General features: G+C 28.5%; 1 protein-coding gene and 1 long non-coding RNA gene across 10 annotated transcripts in view; one reads left to right on the top strand and one right to left on the bottom strand.

Moving 5' to 3' along the window:
- The window catches only part of LOC122719620 (hemicentin-2), a 401244-nt gene that overhangs the window by 283621 nt on the left and 94635 nt on the right, over positions 1 to 22988 (top strand). For all 9 annotated transcript variants that reach the window (XR_006347660.1, XR_006347658.1, XR_006347657.1 and 6 more), the window contains exon 3: positions 19330 to 19484. Coding sequence is in view for 2 of the 9 variants with exons in the window: in XM_043945581.1 (XP_043801516.1) it covers positions 19330 to 19484 (155 nt within the window). In the remaining 7 variants the exon portion in view is untranslated. The remainder of the gene's footprint in view (positions 1 to 19329; positions 19485 to 22988) is intronic.
- On the bottom strand, positions 2 to 9600 carry LOC122719623. The gene is made up of 4 exons (XR_006347664.1): positions 9462 to 9600; positions 4679 to 5707; positions 4064 to 4091; positions 2 to 2827 (listed from the first exon to the last, which is right to left on the bottom strand). It is a non-coding gene; the product is annotated as an uncharacterized LOC122719623 (long non-coding RNA).

Raw genomic sequence — 22988 nt, 5'->3', positions numbered from 1 at the left:
TTCATTATTCTGCTCGATATTTTTTTTTTTTTTTTTTTTTTGTTGATTGAGACCGAGGCGAGGGAGAGGAGAGGCTTTGAGAGATTCTCCTTCTTTTTTATTTTGCCCTGTTCGAACGGGCGAGACGCTTTGGCTTGGCTTTAGCTTTCTTCTCGGGAGTTGAGGGGGTTAATTTTGAAGGAGGAGGGATCGTTGGAAATGGGAAATCGAGCGAGGTGAAGTTGATGCGTGGAGAGGTGTTGATTGTTTGTTTTTCGAGTGGTTTTTTTAGCTTTCTTTTTTTTTTCTTTTAGTTCAGCGGCAAAAGTGGGTTAATTTTGGTAAGCGAAAGGAAAATGTATAAATAAATATCGTTCTGTAATGTTATTATTTATTTTTATATTATATTAGGTATATGTCTGAATTATAATAGCATTCCCATTTCTCGGGAATATAACTCGAAATATGAAATTTCTCGGTAAACGAAATAGAGAGAAGAACATTTGGAAGGTTTTGTATCCATCGTTATTTTTCTTTGTCATGTAAGAATCCCTTTCTCATCCTCTCTAATCGAATACATTAAGAATGGTTCTAAGTTATATTGCGTACGAAAATAAAATCATATCGTAGACTGTATATGGAATGAATATATGGGATAGTAAATTTAGTATTATTGATAAATATTTGGGAAAATTGTGAAAGAAACTCTGTCTGTTTGACGATTCTTAATTCGTATAAATAGTTTGTATTAACACATTCGTCGTTTTATCTCTTTGATTCGTACAATTCCAAATGATCGTTTAATTTATTTAAATTCTCTAAAAGCTGTATATGATAACAGTTAATTTCTGTGATATATTTTGTTTAATTATTCCTATTAAAGATCGTTTAGGATCAAATGAAATAAATTTTTGATTCTTAAATTAATTACGTTTTCAAAGAATTAAATAAAAAAAATTAAAAGAAAGAATAGATAAAATTCTTATTCAAATATTTATTTAGAAATTTTCATTATATTTAACTTCACTTTTACTAATTTAATCTTTTCAAAATTTTTCGCCTCCGTTAAAATCATCAAAATGATCGTATAAATCAGTATTTCTCCATAATACACGCATCCACCAATCTCGAAAAGAGAAATCGACTTTTTAATTCGCTTAAATGGAACCCATTAAACGCGAAGAATCATCCTTGTACCAGCAGAAGGGATGAAAAGGCTTGATCGCGAAACCGCCAGAAAAATGAATATTACATTGAAGAGATTAAAATGGCAGAATTATTAACGTCGTTTACTCGATACCGTGAAAGCTTTCTACAACGAGAGGATAATTTGAAGGATAGGGAACAGTTGGTAATCCAGGATTAAACGGAGAAAGTAGGCCAATCGAACGACTTCTTCGATTTTTCCTAAATTTTTCCTAAAATAGTCTTTTCTTCAACGAGGAAATTCGATATTGGGCAAGAAATATTAATAGGATTAATCGTTCTCTTCTCGAGTAAAAATTGCATTATATAAAAATATTCGTTTTAATCTATAATAGTTATGTAGAAAGTATTTTCTTCTTTGATTATGATATTTGATGATCGAGAAAAAATAAATGGAAAAAAAAATAAATAAATACATATCGTAAATTACATTAATCGATTACGCTTTTCCAAGAATTTTTTATTTCAATATCGAGATGACCTGTTGAGAGAAAATAAACAGAAAGATTGTTAAACAGAAGAATTTTATCGCTGTGCACGTTCTTTAAAACTACATCGTTAATTTAAATTAAAAAGTATGTGGGATAAAAAAAAATTTCAACTTGTTATTGTAAAGCATACGATTTTTAGTGAAACTTTCTTGTGCAAACTTTTCAGCTAATTGAAAAACATATATAATATTAAAAACTTGAAAAAGAAGCATGAAAGTTTGCAATATGGAAAGTTAATATCCTCAAAGTGGTTGATGTAATGCACATTTTCGCATGCAAACACTGCAAGGATAAAAAAAATATCTACATTTGAGTTTTATTCTTATTACCTGGTCGCTTCTGTTGTTGAACAAATAATACGTATTTTTCCATCCAGTAACAGTTTAAAACGCGAAAATTTTTAATCTTTGAAGAAATTTATTACAAATTTAACGCAGATATTATTCCATATAAAAATTATTTCATTTTAACGAGACAAAATTCCTTTAAAATTGAAATCAAGGCGTAATTTTTAAAATTTCTTTCCTAATATTACAAAATCGCCTCTAAACAGTTGGTAACTGGATTTTTCTATATATTGTATAATAAAATAACTGATGAAATCAATATCAAATAATTCTGTTTTCCCTCATACTTTTTATGCTCAAGAGATAAATCTATTTCCATATTCCACCACATTCTAAACCATCCAGAGAATTCTTCGATAAGCTGTGCACTTTCCTCCAATGGAGTGTATTCCTAGCCGGACAGTTACATCTTCCAATTTTCTCAGAACATGAAAAATAAAAATTTCCACGTTACAGTCTCACAATGCACGGATATATATATATATATATATATATATACATACATTTCAAAATCTCTGTGTCTCTGTGTATCCACATTGTTACCCGCGGAATCGCTCCACCGACCCAGTTCGATGGCGACAATGAAAAAGTCGAGAAGAATCGAGAACTTTATTATCCAATTTACCCGTTTTCCTCATCGTCCATTGACAATTTTTCGCGGTTCCCCTTCGATCGTCGCTGAATCATAGGTACGCGATAAAAATTCTGTGGCTGGCTCGATAATAGAGGGCTCGGTGTAATTGAAAACGTCAGCTCGCCATCGGATGAACACTTATCACGTGACAATGGCGCGGCCAAAATTGCCTAAAACAAAAAGAAAAAAGGAAAAAAAAGAAAAAAGAAAAGAAAAGAAAATAAAGAGATGAGAGGAAGAGGGAAAGAGAGAGGGAGATGGAGGGGAAGAGGAAGAGGAAGGAAGGGGAAGGGAAATCGGAATGCTTTATGTTCATTTACATTTCGGAACTTTTATCGTCACATCCGGCCAACTCTTCTCGAACTTTTCTCATTTACCGCCATCCGATTTAATCGGTTGCCTTCTGTCTCCTCGTCTCTTCTGCTTCTCCTTTTTTTTTTTTTTTTTTTTTCCCTAAGAGAATAGTTTTTGTTCGCGGAACGCGAACGACTTTATAAGAACGAGTGATCGTGACAAGATTTAAGTAAAGTATGATTGGCTCAACTTCGATATTCGAAAGCACTTGTGCTATTAACTTTTGTCGATATCCTCGATATCTTGTTACTTATTATTTGTTATTGTTTTAATAGATTCTTATAAGTATGAATAAGCATTCTTTAATCTGTAAATTCTTATGTCTGCTTGAATATAAAGTAAAATAGTTTATGATTTAAATATTGTTTTAATTTGTTTTCTTACAATTGGATTTTACGTATTCTTCCTTCATTGTATTATCAATTTATTAATGAAAATCAAGTGAAACTTTTATTTATCCTCCATTAGAGAGATGATGCAAAAGAATTTATCAGAAAGAGCTGCATTCGTTTCAAAAATAGAAACTAAAAATTAAAGTGAAATTCCCAAGAGTTTGTATTGGAAATAAAAAGTAATATTATTTTAAACCGATTAAACCCCGATCAATGGAAGCAAATCATCTTCTTTCACGAAGAAATTTCTATTCCCTATCGTATAGAGATACGCGAGGAAACGATATTATCCGCTGTATTAACACCGCCTCCTCATCCAGAACCAATCCCGGTGAGAGCCTCTTTTTTTTCTCAAAACACAATTTTCCACGGCTAAGATACATTCTAAAGATACATTCTGTCAAGGAATATTTCTAAGCGCCGTAAAAAAAAAAAAAGAAGAAGAAGAAGAAGAAGAAGAAAGAAAAAAGTCTAAGGGCGGTCGCGCGACCATCAAATAGGAAATTGACTTCTTCGAGTCTTTCATGTTTTTCCCGGCGTATCGTCGCGACACGGATAACTTTCATCATCTCGAAAGATTTATATCGTGGAGAACACGGCTTTCATACGAGCTCAAAGAACGTATTTTATAAACTGCTTCGGATGGTTTGTTAATGATACCTTCATTTTGAGCCCATGTCCATTCTTTCTGTAATTGAAATACGAATAAAAATATTAGAATTATTTAGAATTGGTCGAGAATTATAAAGAATTAATTTAATACAGATTTTAGATTTCAGGAGATTTTATGTAAGTTAGGGGGTAGTTAGAAATGTTAGATTCTATGGGATATTAGATTTTATACAAGTTCACTAGAATTTATATGAGCATTATAACCAAACTCTTCATGAATATTTTACATAAATTTTATGTAGATCATATATATAAGTCGGATAAATTTGATTTTATTCGTAGATTATAATATATATAGATATTATAATTTCATTTTAATAATAAGCGAAAATTTCAGATGTATATGTAGAATGTAAATAATTTTTTTAGCTTTAATTAATTCATTTTACTTGAAATTTTATTTGAAATTTTAATAATTTCAAATAATCTAATGAAAAAATATATATGTTTTAATAAAACAAGGAGAATAAAATCAAAATTTCTTATTACATTTATATTCTCCCTTAATCTCGAATTATTTAAATTAATTTTATGTAACACATCGTATACTCTACATTTAAAAATAAAATATTTACTACTAGATGCAGTGTAACGTTTCCTTACCTACAAATGCCACCTACATCTGCTTATCTCGTCCTCTATTTATCCACCGTCCTGCTTATCGTACCCTCTTCTCTATATCAGCCATACCGTTTCTTTGTGCGTCCATCTTCGTCGTTCCGGCGTCTGTTTCCCTTATTTTCCACCCTTTTGCCGACCCTTTGCTCCACGTTGAAAGACGCGATCGTGGAAGCGATTACAAGCAAAAGAAGAAAATTGCCCGGAACTTGCGACTACCTTCCGAGATTCCGTATTTGCCTAGCGTTGCACTATTTCTTATGAATTCCGGTATGAATCTTCTCCAAGAAGAAAGAATTCACGAGTAAAGAAAGGGGAGACGTTATATGAATACGAACGATTGGCTCGACGCTTCGATGCTTCGAGCGAATATTAAACTTTAATTTCAGAATGATTATCCGATGTACTTCTTTCTAAATACGTTTCTATTTATTATTATTATTATTATTATTATTATTACTATTCTCTTTTTTTTTATTTTATTTGGAATCTATAGATGGATAGAATTTATAGCCGTCATTTCAAAGATTTAGAAATGTAATATTTCTAAACTTGTTTCTTAAATTCGAGATCAAGAATGTGCGTTTGCGAATTTTATTTTAATTACGTAATGTTTTTTAAGATAAAGTTATTTGTTTTAATATATTATTTATATTTTTTATTATTGGCTTAGTAAAAAATTATGAATATAAATATGTTCTACATATATCCCAAAGTATAAAAGTTTTATCCCAAAACGTTTATTGTAATACCATGTATTACCATTGTAATGCGAGCTTGTGGAATCGCGTATGGAGGATTAACAAGGATCGTCAATAGAACGGATGCTCCCTATATAAAGCCATAAAAGCAAACGAACATCCCTTAACATCCATTATTCTAAAATTTCTTAATCTCTCTGACTGTAAATTTATTGCAAATTCTGTGCAATTTTCCTTTTTCGCGCAACCTTTTCTATTGAATATTTCGCGTACCATCGCTGTTCTCCAGTTTTTCTATCGACTTTTTTCCAAGCTGTAACAGACAAAAAAAAATTAGAAAAATCCTTCGAATTTCTAATATCCACAACTATTCAATATCCTAATTTTAATTATTTTATTAAAAATACTAGTTTTTATTCTACTATTTCAATATTCAATTATTTTAATTTTTGAATCACAATTTAATATATTTATGTATACTTTAATGTTTATTATTAAGTCAACAAAATTTTTTTATTTATGAACTAAATTTTTCGATACCAGAGGATGACATCTATGATCATATCTAATACATATGTTTACAATAATTAGAAAAAATAAATATTCTTTTATTCAAAAATTATTTTATCTAAAACATCACGTTTCTCTTAATTCAAATATTATTACACTTTACTTAATCTTTATCGACAAATTAAATAAATTTTTTTTATATACAAAAATCCCTCAGACTGAATCGATTTAATGCCAGATACAATTTATTCATTACCATAATTTGGAAAAGTAAATATTTTTTTCCCCCCAATACTCTAATCTCTATTAATAAAAAAAAAATCTTCTATTTGCAAATTTAAATCCTTCGCCCTATACAAACCCGATCCAATATTCCAGGAATAATTGAAAGGCGATCGTCGGTCGGGATACGCGGGGGAATTCGACGACGCATTATCTCACTTCCGTGCAGCTTAGCCCGGAAGCACGAATTGCAAGGACGCGAAAGGGGGGGGGGAGTTAAGAAGTCGTTTCATTTTCAATGTAATTCCTGCTCCCCCCTCCCTCTCCTATTATCCTGTTCTATCTCCATTTCGAGCTCATTAAATTGTGAATTCGGATTACGCGTGGCGGGTATTTAAAGTGGATTTCGCCTCTCGTCCCTCGGCTATGATGGAGAGGAAGGGGAGGTCGATAAAAGAGAAGGAACGCGTGTCCCTTCTTCTTCTGCAAGAGATTTTCGCAATTGGAACTTTGATAACGGGGTAAAGGCTGACCCCCAAATGGCATCGTGCCCACTTTGACAAGCTTTTGTCGTTCTAAAATAGGTTTCGAGGTATTTCTATGTATTCGTCGCGACGGAATAAAGGAAATCCCATAATACTAGTAGGGGTAGATTGGTGGAAAAATGAATTTATAAAGTTTCTTGTTTGAGGAGAGGAGGATTTTTAGAGATATTTGGAATCGTGAAATTTGTTCGAAAAAATTTGTTGAAAAACTGGAAATGAAAGGGAATTGTGAATGCTTAGACAAATCTGAATGTTATTTCGGAAAGATATATCAATGCGAAAGAATATGGATAGTGTTTTTGATGAAAGACGATTTGTTTGAAAGCTAATGCTGAAGGAATCAGAGAATTTATATATCTTTTTCTATTTTAATAGTTTCGAATTAGTTAATAATTTATGTAGACTTTTCAGAAATTATTCAATTTTTGTTGTAAAAAAAATTTTTGTTTTACATAAATAATATTTGTTATAAAATATTTAAAAATAAAAATGAAAAAGAAAAAATTAATAATTTAAATTTTACTATTACACGAATATGTAAATTAGATCAATCTGTATTTGTTAACATTAATTTACATCCATTACGCTTTTCTCATCTGTTTACCATTGATAACTCATATCTATCGCTGCAATGAACGTTATCTTAACGTTATGCTGTTAACAGATTATAATCTGCCTAGCTTTGATCACATAGCGCACGCTTTGCAGTCACACGATATCAGACATAAATGGATTGCACACACAGGATGTTTCATGATTCATAGCTAATGGGAAACGAACGATTTTCAGCAAAAGTAAAACAAATACTTATCTTTACTTTACTGCAAATACAAATTTAAGAACGAATAATTCGATATATTTAAAATAAGAATAAAATACCAAATACATATAAAGAATTTGATTAATATTTATTCATTGTAAAAAATATATTTTTAAAAAATATTAAAGTATTAAAGTATGTATTAAATAAAATTATGATAATACTTTTATAATTTGTTTTATTTTAATATAAGTATTGAAATATATATTAATATATATGAAAATAAATATAATGAAGTTAAATGTAAAATATAATTAAAATATTTGTTAAAATATATTTCGAATTTTGTCCTTTATAAGTAAAATTCATGTGTAATTTTTGGTAAAATATTATATATTTTTTCCTGAAACTGAAGATAAATACATTACTAAATATTTAACAATTCGTTATTATTAAACAAAATCTCTTTTATTTAGATTAACGTTTCTTAATATAAATTTTCATTTATCGTGCATGATACCACTTTACATGCATGTACAACGCAGTGAATCATGAATAATTAACTCAAATCTATTACTTTTTTAACCTTCTTTCTCTTATATTAATTTCATTAATACAAGAGAAAAAAGAAAATAAAATTTGTTTTCTTGCCAAACGAATATTCAGTCAACATGGAAATTAACGTTTAAAACGCGTAAATATAATTTGACATATAATATTAAACGATGTAATCGTGGTTTCGGTTAATATTGATTTAATTTGATTAATTTGATCAATATATAGTAATTAGTTAATATTTCAATGAGACAGTCCAACAGCGAAATTGCGGCCAATTCCAATCCCTTTGCTTTCAATTATTTCATCATTCTGTTTATTTTGAATATTTTTGCTTGATTTCTATTTTACTAATAACTAATCCTGTATTACTTATTTCCGGCCTAGTTTCTTGAAACCGAATAATTAATGTTCTCGACATTCTGTCGGTGTCTTTATAGTTTCAAAAAAAAAGAGAGAAAGAGAGAAATATACTTTAAAGAGAACTCGTTAGAAAAGCGAAGATTATCATGTAATTATTTGCATCTGTTTTAGAATAATTGAACCTTCCTGTTTCTTACATTTGAACTTTTGTACTTAGAAGAAAATTTTTGCTAAGAATATATGAGTTTTATTAAACTTAGTTTAATTTTCTTTTATTAATTAAATTTTTATTAACAATTCTTTTTTTAATTTTATTATCTACAAAAAAGACATAATAAAGGAATTTTTTTCCAATTAATATTTGCATACTAGGATCACATACTATTATTAAAATTATATAATATAAAATCAAATATATAATATAAAAATCAAACACTAAAATTTTATTTAAATAATATTCAAAAAACATTATTTATTATTTACTTATTTCATTCATTCATGAATGATTTTATTTGAATAATAATATAGGAAAAAAAACTAACAAATGTGTAAATAGAATCTGATTAGAATCCGACAATAATGCAGAAAATATGCTTCATATCACAACAGATTTAATAACATCAATAAATACAATAAAACTAAGAGAATATTCCACAATGCGACAAATAAAAGATCCGATAATAATGGCGACTGACAATGATATTATTGTATAATTGAAATAAAAGATTAATATAATTGATTTTATCTTAACCCTTTGCTTTTTCTTCAATTATTTCTAATATATGCACAATACGTGTACAAAAATTAAGCCTAATCTATATAAAAGTGTAAATCAAGTTATCAAAATCTATGTAACCTCATTTAACAATAAGAAGTATAACCTATTACGAACTAATTCTCAAAAAACAGTTCGATCAAATATATTATTGGATCAATATACACAAAATCGAGAAAGATGAAATATTAAAGCGTATCTAAACTAAATATCAAGAGATTGTTGACGACAAACGAAATTTGTCATTTTCAAGTAGAGAAATTCTACTGCGCACAATATAATAAAAGAAATATTTTTGCTTCCAGAGTGGAATAAAAAGTAACAAATGTGTAAATACCTGTTTAGAATCCGATAATAATGCAGAAAATATGCTTCATATCACACAGTAGATTCATTAACTTCAATAAATACAATAAAACTAAGAGAATTTTCCACAATACGACAAACAAACGATCGGATAATAATGGCGACTGACATTTGGGCGGGAAACGTGGTAAGTGTCTGGTGTTCTAGTGGCGCTCTCGAAAAATTGTGCAACAATTGCGCAATATTAATAGCGCGTAATTCGAACGTACTAGAATCAAATATAATATTAAATATTAAAATAATTTACTTTTTCTAACTAATTTTTATTGTATATATAATTTAACTATTTTAACATTACAAATAAATTTCTTGACTATAATTCTTGACTATAATAAGAGGCTATAATGAGATTATTATTGTACAATTGAAATAAAAGATTAATATAATTGATTCTATTTTAACCCTTTGCTTTTTTTTCAATTATTTCTAATGTATGTACAAAATGTGTACAAAAATTAAGCCTAATCTATGTAAAGTGCAAATCAAGTTATCAAAACCTATGTAACCTCATTTAACAATAGGAAATATAACCTGTTACAAACTAATTCTCCAAAAACAGTTCGATATCAAATATATTACTGAATCAATATATACAAAATCGAGAAGGACGAGATATTAAAGCATATCTAAATTAAATATCAAGAGATTGTTGACGACACACGAAATTTGTCATTTTCAAGTAGAGAAATTCTACTGCGCACAATACAAGAAATATTTTTGCTTCCAGAGTGGAATAAAAAGTAACAAATGTGTAAATACCTGTTTAGAATCCGATAATAATGCAGAAAATATGCTTCATATTACACACTAGATTCATTAACTTCAATAAATACAATAAAACTAAGAGAATATTCCACAATCGACAAACAAACAATCACATATTAATGGCTGACATTTGGCTGGGAAACGTGGTAAGGAATATTCTCTTAGTTTTACTGTATTTATTGAAGTTAATAAACCTAGTGTGTGATATGAAGCATATTTTCTGCATTATTATCGAATTCTAAACAGATATTTACACGTTTGTTACTTTTTATTCCATTCTGGAAGCAAAAATATTTCTTTTTTTGTATTGTGCGCAATAGAATTTCTGTCCTTGAAAATGATAAATTTAGTTTGTCGTCACCAATTTCTTGATATTTAGTTTATATATGCTTTAATATTTGGTATTTCTCGATTTTGTATGTATTGATCTAATAAAATATTTTATCGAACTGTTTTTCGAGAATTAGTTCGTAACAGGTTATGTTTCTTATTGTTAAATGAGGTTACATAGGTTTTGATAACTTGATTTACATATTTATATAGATTAGGTTTAATTTTTATACACATATTGTACATATATTAAAAATAATTGAAGAAAAAGCAAAGGGTTAAGATAAAATCAATTATATTAATCTTTTATTTCAATTGTACAATAATAATCTCATTATAGCCTCTTAATAATAATCAGGAAATTTATTTTTAATGTTAAAATAGTTAAATTATATAAATATATGCAATAAAAATTAATCAGAAAAAGTAAATTATTTTAATATTTAATATTTTATTTAATATTAATACGTTTGAATTACGCGCTATTAATACGCAATTGTTGCACAATTCTACGAAAGCGCCACTAAAACACTAGACACATACCACGTTTCCCGCCCAAATGTCAGTCGCCATTATTATCCGATCGTTTGTTTGTCGTATTGTGGAATATTCTCTTAGTTTTATTGTATTTATTGAAGTTAATGAACCTACTGTGTGATGTGAAGCATATTTTCTACATTATTAACGGATTCTAAACAGGTATTTACACATTTGTTAGTTTTTATTCGACTCTGAAAGCAAAAATATTTCTTTTATTGTATTGTGCGCAGTAGAATTTCTCTACTTGAAAATGACAAATTTTGTTTGTCGTCAATAATCTCTTGATATTTAATTTAGATATGCTTTAATATCTCGTCTTTCTCGATTTTGTATATATTGATTCAGTAATATATTTGATATCGAACTGTTTTTGGAGAATTAGTTTGTAATAGGTTATATTTCTTATTTTTAAATGAGGTTACATAGGTTTTGATAACTTGATGTACACTTTACATAGATTAGGCTTAATTTTTGTACACATATTGTACATGTATTAGAAATAATTGAAAAAAATGCAAAAGGTTAAAATAGAATCAATTATATTAATCTTTTATTTCAATTATGCAATAATTATCTCATTATAGTCTCTTAATTATAGTCAAGAAATTTATTTGTAATGTTAAAATAGTTAAATTATATATACAATAAAAATTAGTTAGAAAAAGTAAATTATTTTAATATTCAATATTATATTTGATACTAGTACGTTCGAATTACGCGCTATTAATATTGCGCAGTTGCACAATTTTTCGAGAGCGCCACTAAAACACCAGACACTTACCACGTTTCCCGCCCAAATGTCAGTCGCCATTATTATCCGATCGTTTGTTTGTCGTATTGTGGAAAATTCTCTTAGTTTTTAGAATGTATTTATTGAAGTTAATGAACCTAGTGTGTGATATGAAGCACATTTTCTGCATTATTATTGGATTCTAAACAGGTATTTACACATTTGTTACTTTTTATTCGATTCTGGAAGCAAAAATATTTCTTTTATTGTATTGTGCGCAGTAGAATTTCTCTACTTGAAAATGACAAATTTCGTTTGTCGTCAACAATCTCTTGATATTTAATTTAGATATGCTTTAATATCTCGTCTTTCTCGATTTTTTATATATTGATTCACTAATATATTTGATATCGAATTGTTTTTGGAAAATTAGTTCGTAACAGGTTATATTTCCTATTGTTAAATGAGGTTACGTAGGTTTTGATAACTTGATTTACACTTTTATATAGATTAAGCTTAATTTTGTACACGTATTGTACATATATTAGAAATAATTAAAGAAAAAGCAAAGGGTTAAGATAAAATCAATTATATTAATCTTTTATTTCAATTGTACAATAATAATCTCATTATAGCCTCTTAATTATAATCAGGAAATTTATTTTTAATGTTAAAATAGTTAAATTATATAAATATATGCAATAGAAATTAATTAGAGAAAGTAAATTATTTTAATATTTAATATTATATTTGATATTAGTACGTTCGAATTACGCGCTATTAATTGCGCAGTTGCACAATTTTCGAGAGCGCCACTAGAACACTAGACACTTACCACGTTTCCCGCCCAAATGTCAGTCGCCATTATTATCCGATCGTTTGTTTGTCGTATTGTGGAAAATTCTCTTAGTTTTGTTGTATTTATTGAAGTTAATGAACCTAGTGTGTGATATGAAGCATATTTTCTACATTATTATCGGATTCTAAACAGGTATTTACACATTTGTTACTTTTTATTCCATTCTGGAAGCAAAAATATTTCTTTTATTATATTGTGCGCAGTAGAATTTGTCTACTTGAAAATGACAAATTTCGTTTGTCGTCAACAATCTCTTGATATTTAGTTTAGATACGCTTTAATATTTCATCTTTCTCGATTTTGTGTATATTGATCCAATAATATATTTGATCGAACTGTTTTTTGAGAATTAGTTCGTAATAGGTTATATTTCTTGTTGTTAAATGAGGTTACATAGATTTTGATAATTTGATTTACACTTTTATATAGATTAGGCTTAATTTTTGTACACGTATTGTACATATATTAGAAATAATTGAAGAAAAAGCAAAGGTTTAAGATAAAATCATATATATTATATATCTTTCATTTCAATTATACAATAATAATCTCATTATAACCTCTTTTGACTGCCTTAAATGACAGTCATGAAATTTGTTTTTAGTATTAAAATAATTAACTTATATATAGAATAATAACTAATTAGGAAATCATATTAATAAATTTTTATTGAAATACAAAATACCAAATAAAATATACAATCATTTTCTTTTAATTTTCCAAATAAAATCTTACACTGTACATAATATATAGAATATTCATTATATGAATATACAACAATATTCTGGAAAATTTTATAGAAATACAATATATGATATAATAGAAATTATATTTCTCTTTCCATAATTTTAATATAATATTTTACAAACACCTATATGCTACATAACCTTTAAGAAGCCAAATAGGTTAGAGAAAATAGCTCAAGGAAACATAGATTAATTCGATTAATCAGATCATTTGCGAATAACCGAAGCATTTCATGTTTACCTTTGTAAATTTAATCAATTTGCTGTGAGAGAAATTTATTAGTTCGAATTTCATAGAGTCGACACGAGTTCGAATAGTGAATACGATGGACATATTTCGAAACGTAAACGTTTTGACACAATCGATCGTGTATGTTAGAAACATATTGCGACTGAATAGTGCGATATTGGTCATCGGAAGGTCAAAGGATTTGACAGAATGTTCGTGGCGATTCGTACGTCAATCTCTAGGACAGACCATCTGACAAATGGAATGCATGATTAATACTTGGTTCCTATCTACACGATCCTACCGCTAATGGGCTAATCTTAACTGTGTCCATAATTAGCAATTATATTAATCTCGTATCTATATGTTTCGGATATACTCTATTGATTCGAATCGATAATTAGTATTTCTGTTTTACTTGAATTAATCTTTGATGCTTTGATGAATTTAGTTTAACTATTATCAAAATTATTATATTAGCATATTAAATATTGATTTTAAAATAATAATTTAAACGTGAATTGATATGAATTGAATATTATTATATATATGAATCGTATTATTATTTACGAATTTCTAAAATTTGTATTTTTGAATACATTGAAAATCGCTTAAGATACAAATTATAGATTAGAAAAATATTCTTTAGAAATAATTCTTTAATTTATTGTTGATAAAAATATTGCTTACATAATTTCTAATTGGTTTCACAAATTGAATCATATAATTTTGCTATTTTTATAAACTTTCAAATGTTTGGAAATATTCTGAATGGTTCTGGAAATATTCTATCATATATCCATTATATTATACTAACATTTGCAAAGTCAAATATGTATAATTTTTTCTTATAAAAATAAAAATTCAAAGAAAATATAATTTCAATATGATATTTTCATAAAGTTCTAAAATTTTAAGCTTGAAAATTAATATCTTGAATATACAAAAATGCGAATTATGCAGTAATGTTTTGTTACAATATTTTGATACCGGGAATAAAAATATACAATGAAAATTTTTATTAAAAAATTTAAACATAATTTTCAACGAGCTTCTAAAATTTAAGTTGTTTAAGTTTAATAGCAATAATATATAAATAATTCAAAAGAAATATGAATTAAATTTTATGGATTTCAGAATATTTGAATCAATATCGTTATACGTTTTCGTTATTCAATTAAATTTTTAATTAATTCTATAATGAGCACTTTCCATACACCGAATGACAGATTGAAAAACTTTTCAACAGAATATACCTTGCATTGCTTTTATATCATGCAAAAATTCATAAAAAAAATTCATTTTTATTTACACAATATCACTTTGCACAAATATCTATTTATAAACTATATAATTAGATGTATAACAGTTGAGTTATACAAGTTTTATATTTGCATGCAATTTTGTAATATAGTAACAAAAATCCCATTGAACTGAACATCCCATTGAAGTAAAAGTTTGCTATCTTAAACTTAATTTGATACTTTCTTTATGTCTATCATAGAGAATATCAAGGAGGTTTTCACAGATTAAAATTTGCTTCACATTATAATTAAGAATTAAAATATTGATTGTCTTTCAATATTGCAGATTTCTCTTTTTCACTTTTTCATATGATTTAATTAATTTTATAATTAAGCTGCAAATCAATTGTACAAATCAATTTACAACTTGAGCTATACTTATATATGATATTGATAAATTCAATTTAATTTTCTTAACGATAAAATTAGAAAACAATATATATTTCTATAATTCTACGTTTCAAATTACTCAAAATAGATTTTTAAAATAAATAAATAGGAACGAATATTTTTATTCCTTCTAGATATATCTAACACAGAATATTCCAGATGAAATTTTCTTTGAAATAGCGATTAAATAAAAAAATAATATTTTAAATACCATATAAAATATTTTAATACCAATCGTTTTAAAAATTAAATTTTCATCTAATACTTGCAAATCCTTTCATTTTCCTAGTTATCATTTTTATTTTAAAGCCCAATTCTTCAATTATTTTCTTTCCTAAAGTATAATTTCTTTAAAAAAAAAAAAAAGAAGAAACAAAACTAAAATTCTCCGTACATAGGCGAAAAAATCGAACAGAAAATTGCATTCCCAGATCTCTAACAAATCCACTAAAAGTATCGATTTATTTCCTTTATTCTCTGAGCGCCATCGTGTTTAATTCACCCACGGCGTTATGCATTCTTTTCGAAAGAGGATCAACGAGCATCCGAAATTCGATCGATACTCGATCACACGCACGAAATTCCGATTCCTTCTGATTACGGGACCGTGCTTAAGCGCATAAGTAGACGCGAGTACGCTTCGATCTCGTGCGACAAAGAGGATCGGATAGAGCGGAAGATCTCTAATGGAAAACGTGAATTTCGATTTAGAATGTATTGGACGGTGGAAAGGATTTAAAATATATTTGAACGAGGTAACTTGCCCCGATCATTTCGACGCTCGATACTTGCATTTTCGTGCAAAACGCGCGTTTTTCTTTTCTTTTTCTTTTTTTTTTTCTTTCTTTTTTTTTTTTCGTTTTGTCGTACACTGGTTAGCTGAAACGCTTTAATGGAAGCAATTTATAGTTAATTTAACTAGCGTGTTAGCGCGTAGGTAAGGAAAGAATAGTTAATTATACGTATACTATGCTCTAGTTTTTACTTATTAATGTGAGGATCATGGAGAAAATTATTTTAATGTTAGGTTATTATTGTTGAGAAGATTTTGATATTAAAAATTTTTATTTTCTTTTTTTTCAAACTTGGTAGATTTAGAAAATATCGAAAGAAATATGAGATTTTTGTTTTTGATCAATTGATAAAACGATTCATAGAAAGGGAATACGTAGGAATGATTTTGATTCTTTAATATTTAAAATCTTTATTCGAAAATTGTGAAATATATTGTATATCCTATTTTCTTATATTGAAGCAAAAATTATTGATATTAAATTAATCTATAAATTATTGTTTTAACGTATTGCTATTTAGACATAACATTATTTGTTATATTCTCATATAAATTGATGGAACAAATTGTTAAATAATCATTCTTATGAATTAAATTCCAATCAGATAAAATAAATTAACTAGATAGAAATTTGTTCAACTTGATTTGTAATTTGTGCAATATAAACAGTTTCAATAAAATATTTTGTTTTTCAATTGACGTGTTTAACGTAGTTTGAGAAATAAAAAGTATTATAACTTTAATATTAAGATATTTTAACAATTTAGGAAATATAATATGACGCTGTATAATAAAACTTAGTTGTAAAAGACGACTAAAGAGATCAAAGAGAAGCTGTTCCGACAAGGACAGAATATCGTGAAAAGTTTAATGGAAGATCGCGATTCGTCCAAACACGAGACAGAGAGTTTCTTCGAGTTCCTTTGCAAAACGAAGCTTCTTTGACGAGTTTAAAAAATTCTGTACGTTCCAAGTATTTGTATAAACTTAAAACGAAAAATATAAAAAAAGAAATTTTTCCAACGAAAAGTTTAAAAATAAGGATAAAGTAAATATTACTTTAATTTTTTTAGAAAATTTATTTAAAAAATTCAAAATAATAAAATGTGTATTATTAAAAGAAAAGCATATATTTCAAAAACTAAATTAATCCAATTAGTTTATTATTTGCAAACACAAAATTAGATATAAAAAATCATTGGCATTCATCAATTTTTTACGAGATAAAATACAAAAATAATATTTTATCTTTTAATGAAAATAAATAACCAAAATCTTAAGATTACTAACGCACACATCTTCCTCTACTACACATTCTTCTCATCATTGTCCATTCTCTTTTTCTACTTAGACTTCATTACATATGTCTATCTCCTCTTCTTGTATATTCCATGTCTTCTATACCCTGATCTTCGATGCCATTATCGAGATAGAAAACTCTCTCAAAATCTTCCACATCTCAGTGACTTTTATTTTTCAAAAAAAAAAGAAAACTCATTTCCAAAAATTCTTCATATTCTTCCTCTACACGCTAGTTCAAATCTTCTTTTCCTCCGCGTAATGACTCCATCTCGAATCCCTCAATCTTCCCTCAACACAACAATGCAACCAGATTCCGTACTCATAATATTATGAAACGTCACGCAACGCGAATGTATCAGCAACAATAAATAGATTATACGAGGAGAGCACAAGTGGATTGGCATTTTACATGCTGTTGAGCTTATTTGTACAGCTGGTGTGTGTATCATTCCGTTGGCAATCAACACAAGTGCATTGCATTAATGAACAAACGCACTAGTTAATAACAATTATCGCCGGTATTCGGATATATTGCGCCACCCCGTGGTTTGTTCGTCGTACCTCCGATTTCCTAAGCATTCCTGCTAACGAACCGAAACTGCGACGCGCTCAGAGTTCGAGAAATATGATGAAATATCGGCGATAGATTTAAACAATCGTCTGATTTGGTAATTTGTTTGACGTGCAACGAATTGTTGCCTTCGATCGATTTGTTAATTATAACACACGTACAATACGATTTAATACGATTTCGAGTCGCACAGTTATTTTGGCACCGATTGTTTTCCGAATTATATCGATGATCTCCAATAATCATGTGTAATATTGAAATTTTCCAAAATTATATTATTTAATATAAAATGTTCAAATAAAGTATAATTATAAGCTTTTTTGTAGCATACAATAAATATTTTGGGATAGCAATTAGAAAATTAGGGAAGGGATTTTATTAGATTTCAAATTCCTGTAGAGAAAGCCATGAGGGAAAAATCAAAATTGTATTCTCTTTTTTTTTTTTTTTTGACTCAATTTTGCATAGGAAAATACAGTAGACATCACTCGTGTCGAAACATCTGGTATCATATCGAATTATTTCCTTCGACTAGTTAACTAGTCGTTGGTTATATTCATTTTTTGCTCGATAAATCATCGATTCACCCAAAAGAATCGTCCATTCGAATCGTTCAACGAAGTCGAATGATTTTGACGATCTGTCAATCGCATTGTACCAGTTCTATCGACAGTGATTGATGCACCGCTGCAACTGTATCAGGCAAATAGAATATGCGATTGTATTGTATACAATCCTAATCCTATTGTTTCCTTACTGGCGTAAGTAAAGCGGTATCGATTTAACAACGCAGTATGCAGGTTGATCCGCTTCATTGTTCTATTCATTACGGCTTACTAATGAGATTGCAAATGTATCATGCGAACGACAGCGAACCACGTATATCATTCGTTTAGAAATAAGAATTATTCCTGTCGTTCAATATCATTGGTGATCTTGGCTCATAAAATTTGAAAACATACGTAACTGGAGTGTAATCTATACAAGTGGAAAAATATAATAAATAATATATAAAATTTGTTCATGTATCATTGTTGGCAAAAATTAATAATAATTGCTCGAAATCTCTCGTGATATGCATTCTAAGAATTAAGATTATTTAACTTATATTTTAATTAAATATTCAAACTTTTTTTTCTGTAAATCAACGTCATAAAGAAAATTCTTAGAAATAATCGTTAAGTCGTAGAATTGCAAGGATGATCAATTTTTTCGATTTTTATTGCGAATATATTTTGATTATTATCTTGTAATAATGTTCGTTATTTCTGTGTTTCTAGGTCTGACATACAATACACGACAAATTCGTCGAAGACGTTCTTGAAGATTCCTGACGTCAAGTTGGAGGATGAAGGCCTATACAAATGTGAAGCTACTTACTTGGCTGTGAATCGAGAGTGCAACAATGTTCAGCATATCATACTTAACGTCACTGGTAAGTTTCATGATGATTTATTTTTTAATTACATATCCGATTATACATTATACACATCGATACAATTGTCTATTATGCTAATTTTCATTTATATATGAAAGAGTATTAAATTCTTCCACCGTGAAAAAATTAATCCCTTGAACTATCGTTATCAAGAACGTTACAGTACGTTGCGCATAATCTATGAAATTCTTTTTCAAGTTTATAAAAACTTGCAATAAGAAAAGTTACGGTTCAAGTGATAAAGAGAAAAAGAACAAACTCTGAACTTTCTAAATAAAAGCGAAAGATGATATCTTCTTAAACCAAGCACACTAGAAAATAGCGAATTACTTATAATATCTTCTCATACTCGTGAAAAAGGAAATCGTAAAAAATTATTTGTGTGATTATTTTTCTCGAACGAAAATCATAATAAAATTTTCTTTTAAAAATTCTTATATCGTATAAACAAAACCTGTTTATTACAATAATTATTTTATTCAATCAGATATTATTTTCATTCCTTCAATTTCTCATTTTCTGAATCCCTCTAAAAAGAAACTTAATTCAGATAAATGTTTAGGTATATCTTGCTTATTTTACTTAAACGAATACAATTTTTATACACAATAATTACAATAATTATTTTATTCAATCAGATATTATTTTCATTCCTTCAATTTCTCATTCTCTGAATCCCTCTAAAAAGAAACTTAATTCAGATAAATGTTTAGGTATACCTTGCTAATTTTACTTAAATATGAATACAATTTCTAATCATTGAATTATTATATTTCATTGAATTATTATAGTTTTCGAATAATTCATTTAATGACGTGAACAACGAAACATTAATCGTTAAATATTGAATTCTTCGTGAATTCTTATGATCTTTCGAAAAGACGATGGATACAGGCATCAAAGAGGAGGAGGCGGTTTTCACGATGCACAAACCGGAGGTGGCGTATAATTTAATTAATCGATTAAACGGCGACGATACCAGGTAGTAAGATATGCGTGGAATAACTCGTATTAGACGTATCGTACTTGTACGATCCGTGTAATCTGGGTAATCCCAGTAATTCGACAAACGAGAAAGCCGCAGTACTAATCCGAAGTGGTAGCTGGCTAAACCACTGAATCGGTTATCTTGACACACGCAACATGTCATACTATTAAAGTGCGGTTGAATTTGCCTACATGAAAGGGATGCCAATTACTTTGAAATTTTAGCCGCGGAACCGACTCTCGACAGGTATCGCCAGGTATCGCCAGGGATGCGAGCCTAAACCGTGTGATAAATATGTATATTTCCAATGGAAATGGTTTCCGTGTTTGCATCGTCGAAGAGGTACTATTAGAGATTGAATGGAGATTACGATTTTTTTTTTTTTTTTTTATTTAATTATAATATTGTACTCGATGGTTGAACATTCTTTGGTTAAAATGTGGAAAGATTCGTGACAATATCTCTTTCCATCAATGATAAAAATGATATTTTCAAAAGGAGGGTGTTGAGAATAATTTTGCAATGGAATATTTATGTAACGAAAAATTAATATTTTGTTATGGAAATTAATATTTTTATTATGGAATGATCATCGTGTTCAGATTTTTCATTGTAATTTTAAGCAGGATTGTTTAATAATGGAATATTCAAGCATTATATTGAAAATATTTTAATATTTCTATTCCACTGCCAATTGTTTTTACTATCATTGCATTAATTTTCCAAATTTTTTTGCATCCGAGCGATTATATAAATCATATCGTGATGATAAAAATACGTGATTAAAAAAAAGCTTTGGAAAATTTTTCCTTTCAAATCAAACAATATCTTCTGATAATTTTATCATTAATTTTATCATCAAGAAGTTGAGAATTTCTTGCATTCTTTTGTATTATTTTCACCTTAGCATTTGCTAGAAAGGATTAAGATTGCAATTTCATACAATTTTACCAACATTTAAATCTAGATAATAAAGACTTGAATGTCTCAAACAAATCCAGAGTAATTATATTTTTTATTGAACACGTTACAATATATCAAGATTCGATCTCGAGATTCCTCCTCGTATCCTCGTATTCTCGTCGAAGAGATCGTTTCTCATTGTCAGTTCTCGGAAATTTTCACGAAAACTCCCCTCCCAACAATGTTGGAAACTGCCCAAGGTTTCTATTACGATTCTTAGGTTGCCACAAAACCGATGCTAATAGCGCGGGACCCATTTTGAACTCGTCAAACCGAGCGAAACTGTTCATCCATTGAGACTTTATTGTAATTACCGCCGTGTCACCGGTGCGAAACATCCGAATAGCCGGAAGTTGTAACGCGGAAGCCGAAATGTCTCGCGGGTTCCACGTTTGCCCGCGTTTCCGGAAACTCCTCGAGTTCCTGGTCAAAGTGCAACTTGTGGAATTGTAAATCTTTCGACGATAGATGTATCTCTACCTATTATAGTAGTTTAATAATTTATCAAACGAGTCAAACAAAAGAATATTTCTCAGAATATGCTTTTTTTCGTCTTGATAGAAAGTTATATATAGCAAAATTTGTTTTGTATTAAAATTAGTATAGGAAGTTTCGAAGATGATGGATTTTGTTTAGATGAATCTAGTTCAATCTGAGAAATTTATGCATTCTGGAATTTTAAAGGAATTCTATATTATAGAGATTTTGCATCGAATAATATTGAAAGATGAAATTTTTCAAATTAGAAACGCAAATGAGAAAACTTGTTAAATATTGCATAATCTTGAAACGTTTGTATTAGTCGAGTATCTGATCTTGTATTAAAAATCCACGGTATTATTTATAATAATTAATAATAAATTTATTAGAGTATTATTAGAAGTATTTAAATCGCAACATTTATCGTCCTTCGATCCAAAAAAAAAATTTTCGAACGAGAAAAGAAAAGAAAAAGAAAAGGAACGAAGAGCAACGATAATTTAACGCGTCAAAACGAGCAATTTGATTGACGGGCGACAATGAACCAGACGAAATAAAAACAATCAGAACTCGCCTATTAAAAGTTGCAAATTGCATACTTGTGCAAATACGCTTTTCAAAACCGACCCTCGTCGCCCTCGCTAATGATACGTTTACCCTATTGTTATAAAAATTATTATACGGCACAATTAACGGCCAAGAATTTCCATAATATTTTTTTTTTTTTTTCGAATTCACTGCCACGCCGCAATGATTAATTAATAATACGTATTGGATGGTACGATGTTCGAACGATGTTCGATGCAAATCTCCTTTTATCTCGTCGACAATTTTGGCGACGTCAATCGTGGAAAAATCCACGATTGGTGGAATACATGGAAATATATATCTCGGTGATTCTTCGCGTCGAAATAGAATTTCCCATGGGGGAGGGGTGAAAATAGAATAAATACTCGGACGCGAAATTAATTTTTTATCAAGAAGTTTTTAAAATTGATCCGCGTATGAAAGTACATCCGATGAAAAATTGATCAAAGCGAGGTTCGATTAAAAGATTTAAAGGCTTTTTG

The sequence above is a fragment of the Apis laboriosa genome, unplaced genomic scaffold (genome assembly GCF_014066325.1).
Source record: "Apis laboriosa isolate Shangri-la unplaced genomic scaffold, ASM1406632v1 scaffold91_cov154, whole genome shotgun sequence".
Taxonomy (NCBI): domain Eukaryota; kingdom Metazoa; phylum Arthropoda; class Insecta; order Hymenoptera; family Apidae; genus Apis; species Apis laboriosa.
This window is presented reverse-complemented; position numbering and strand designations above follow the sequence as displayed.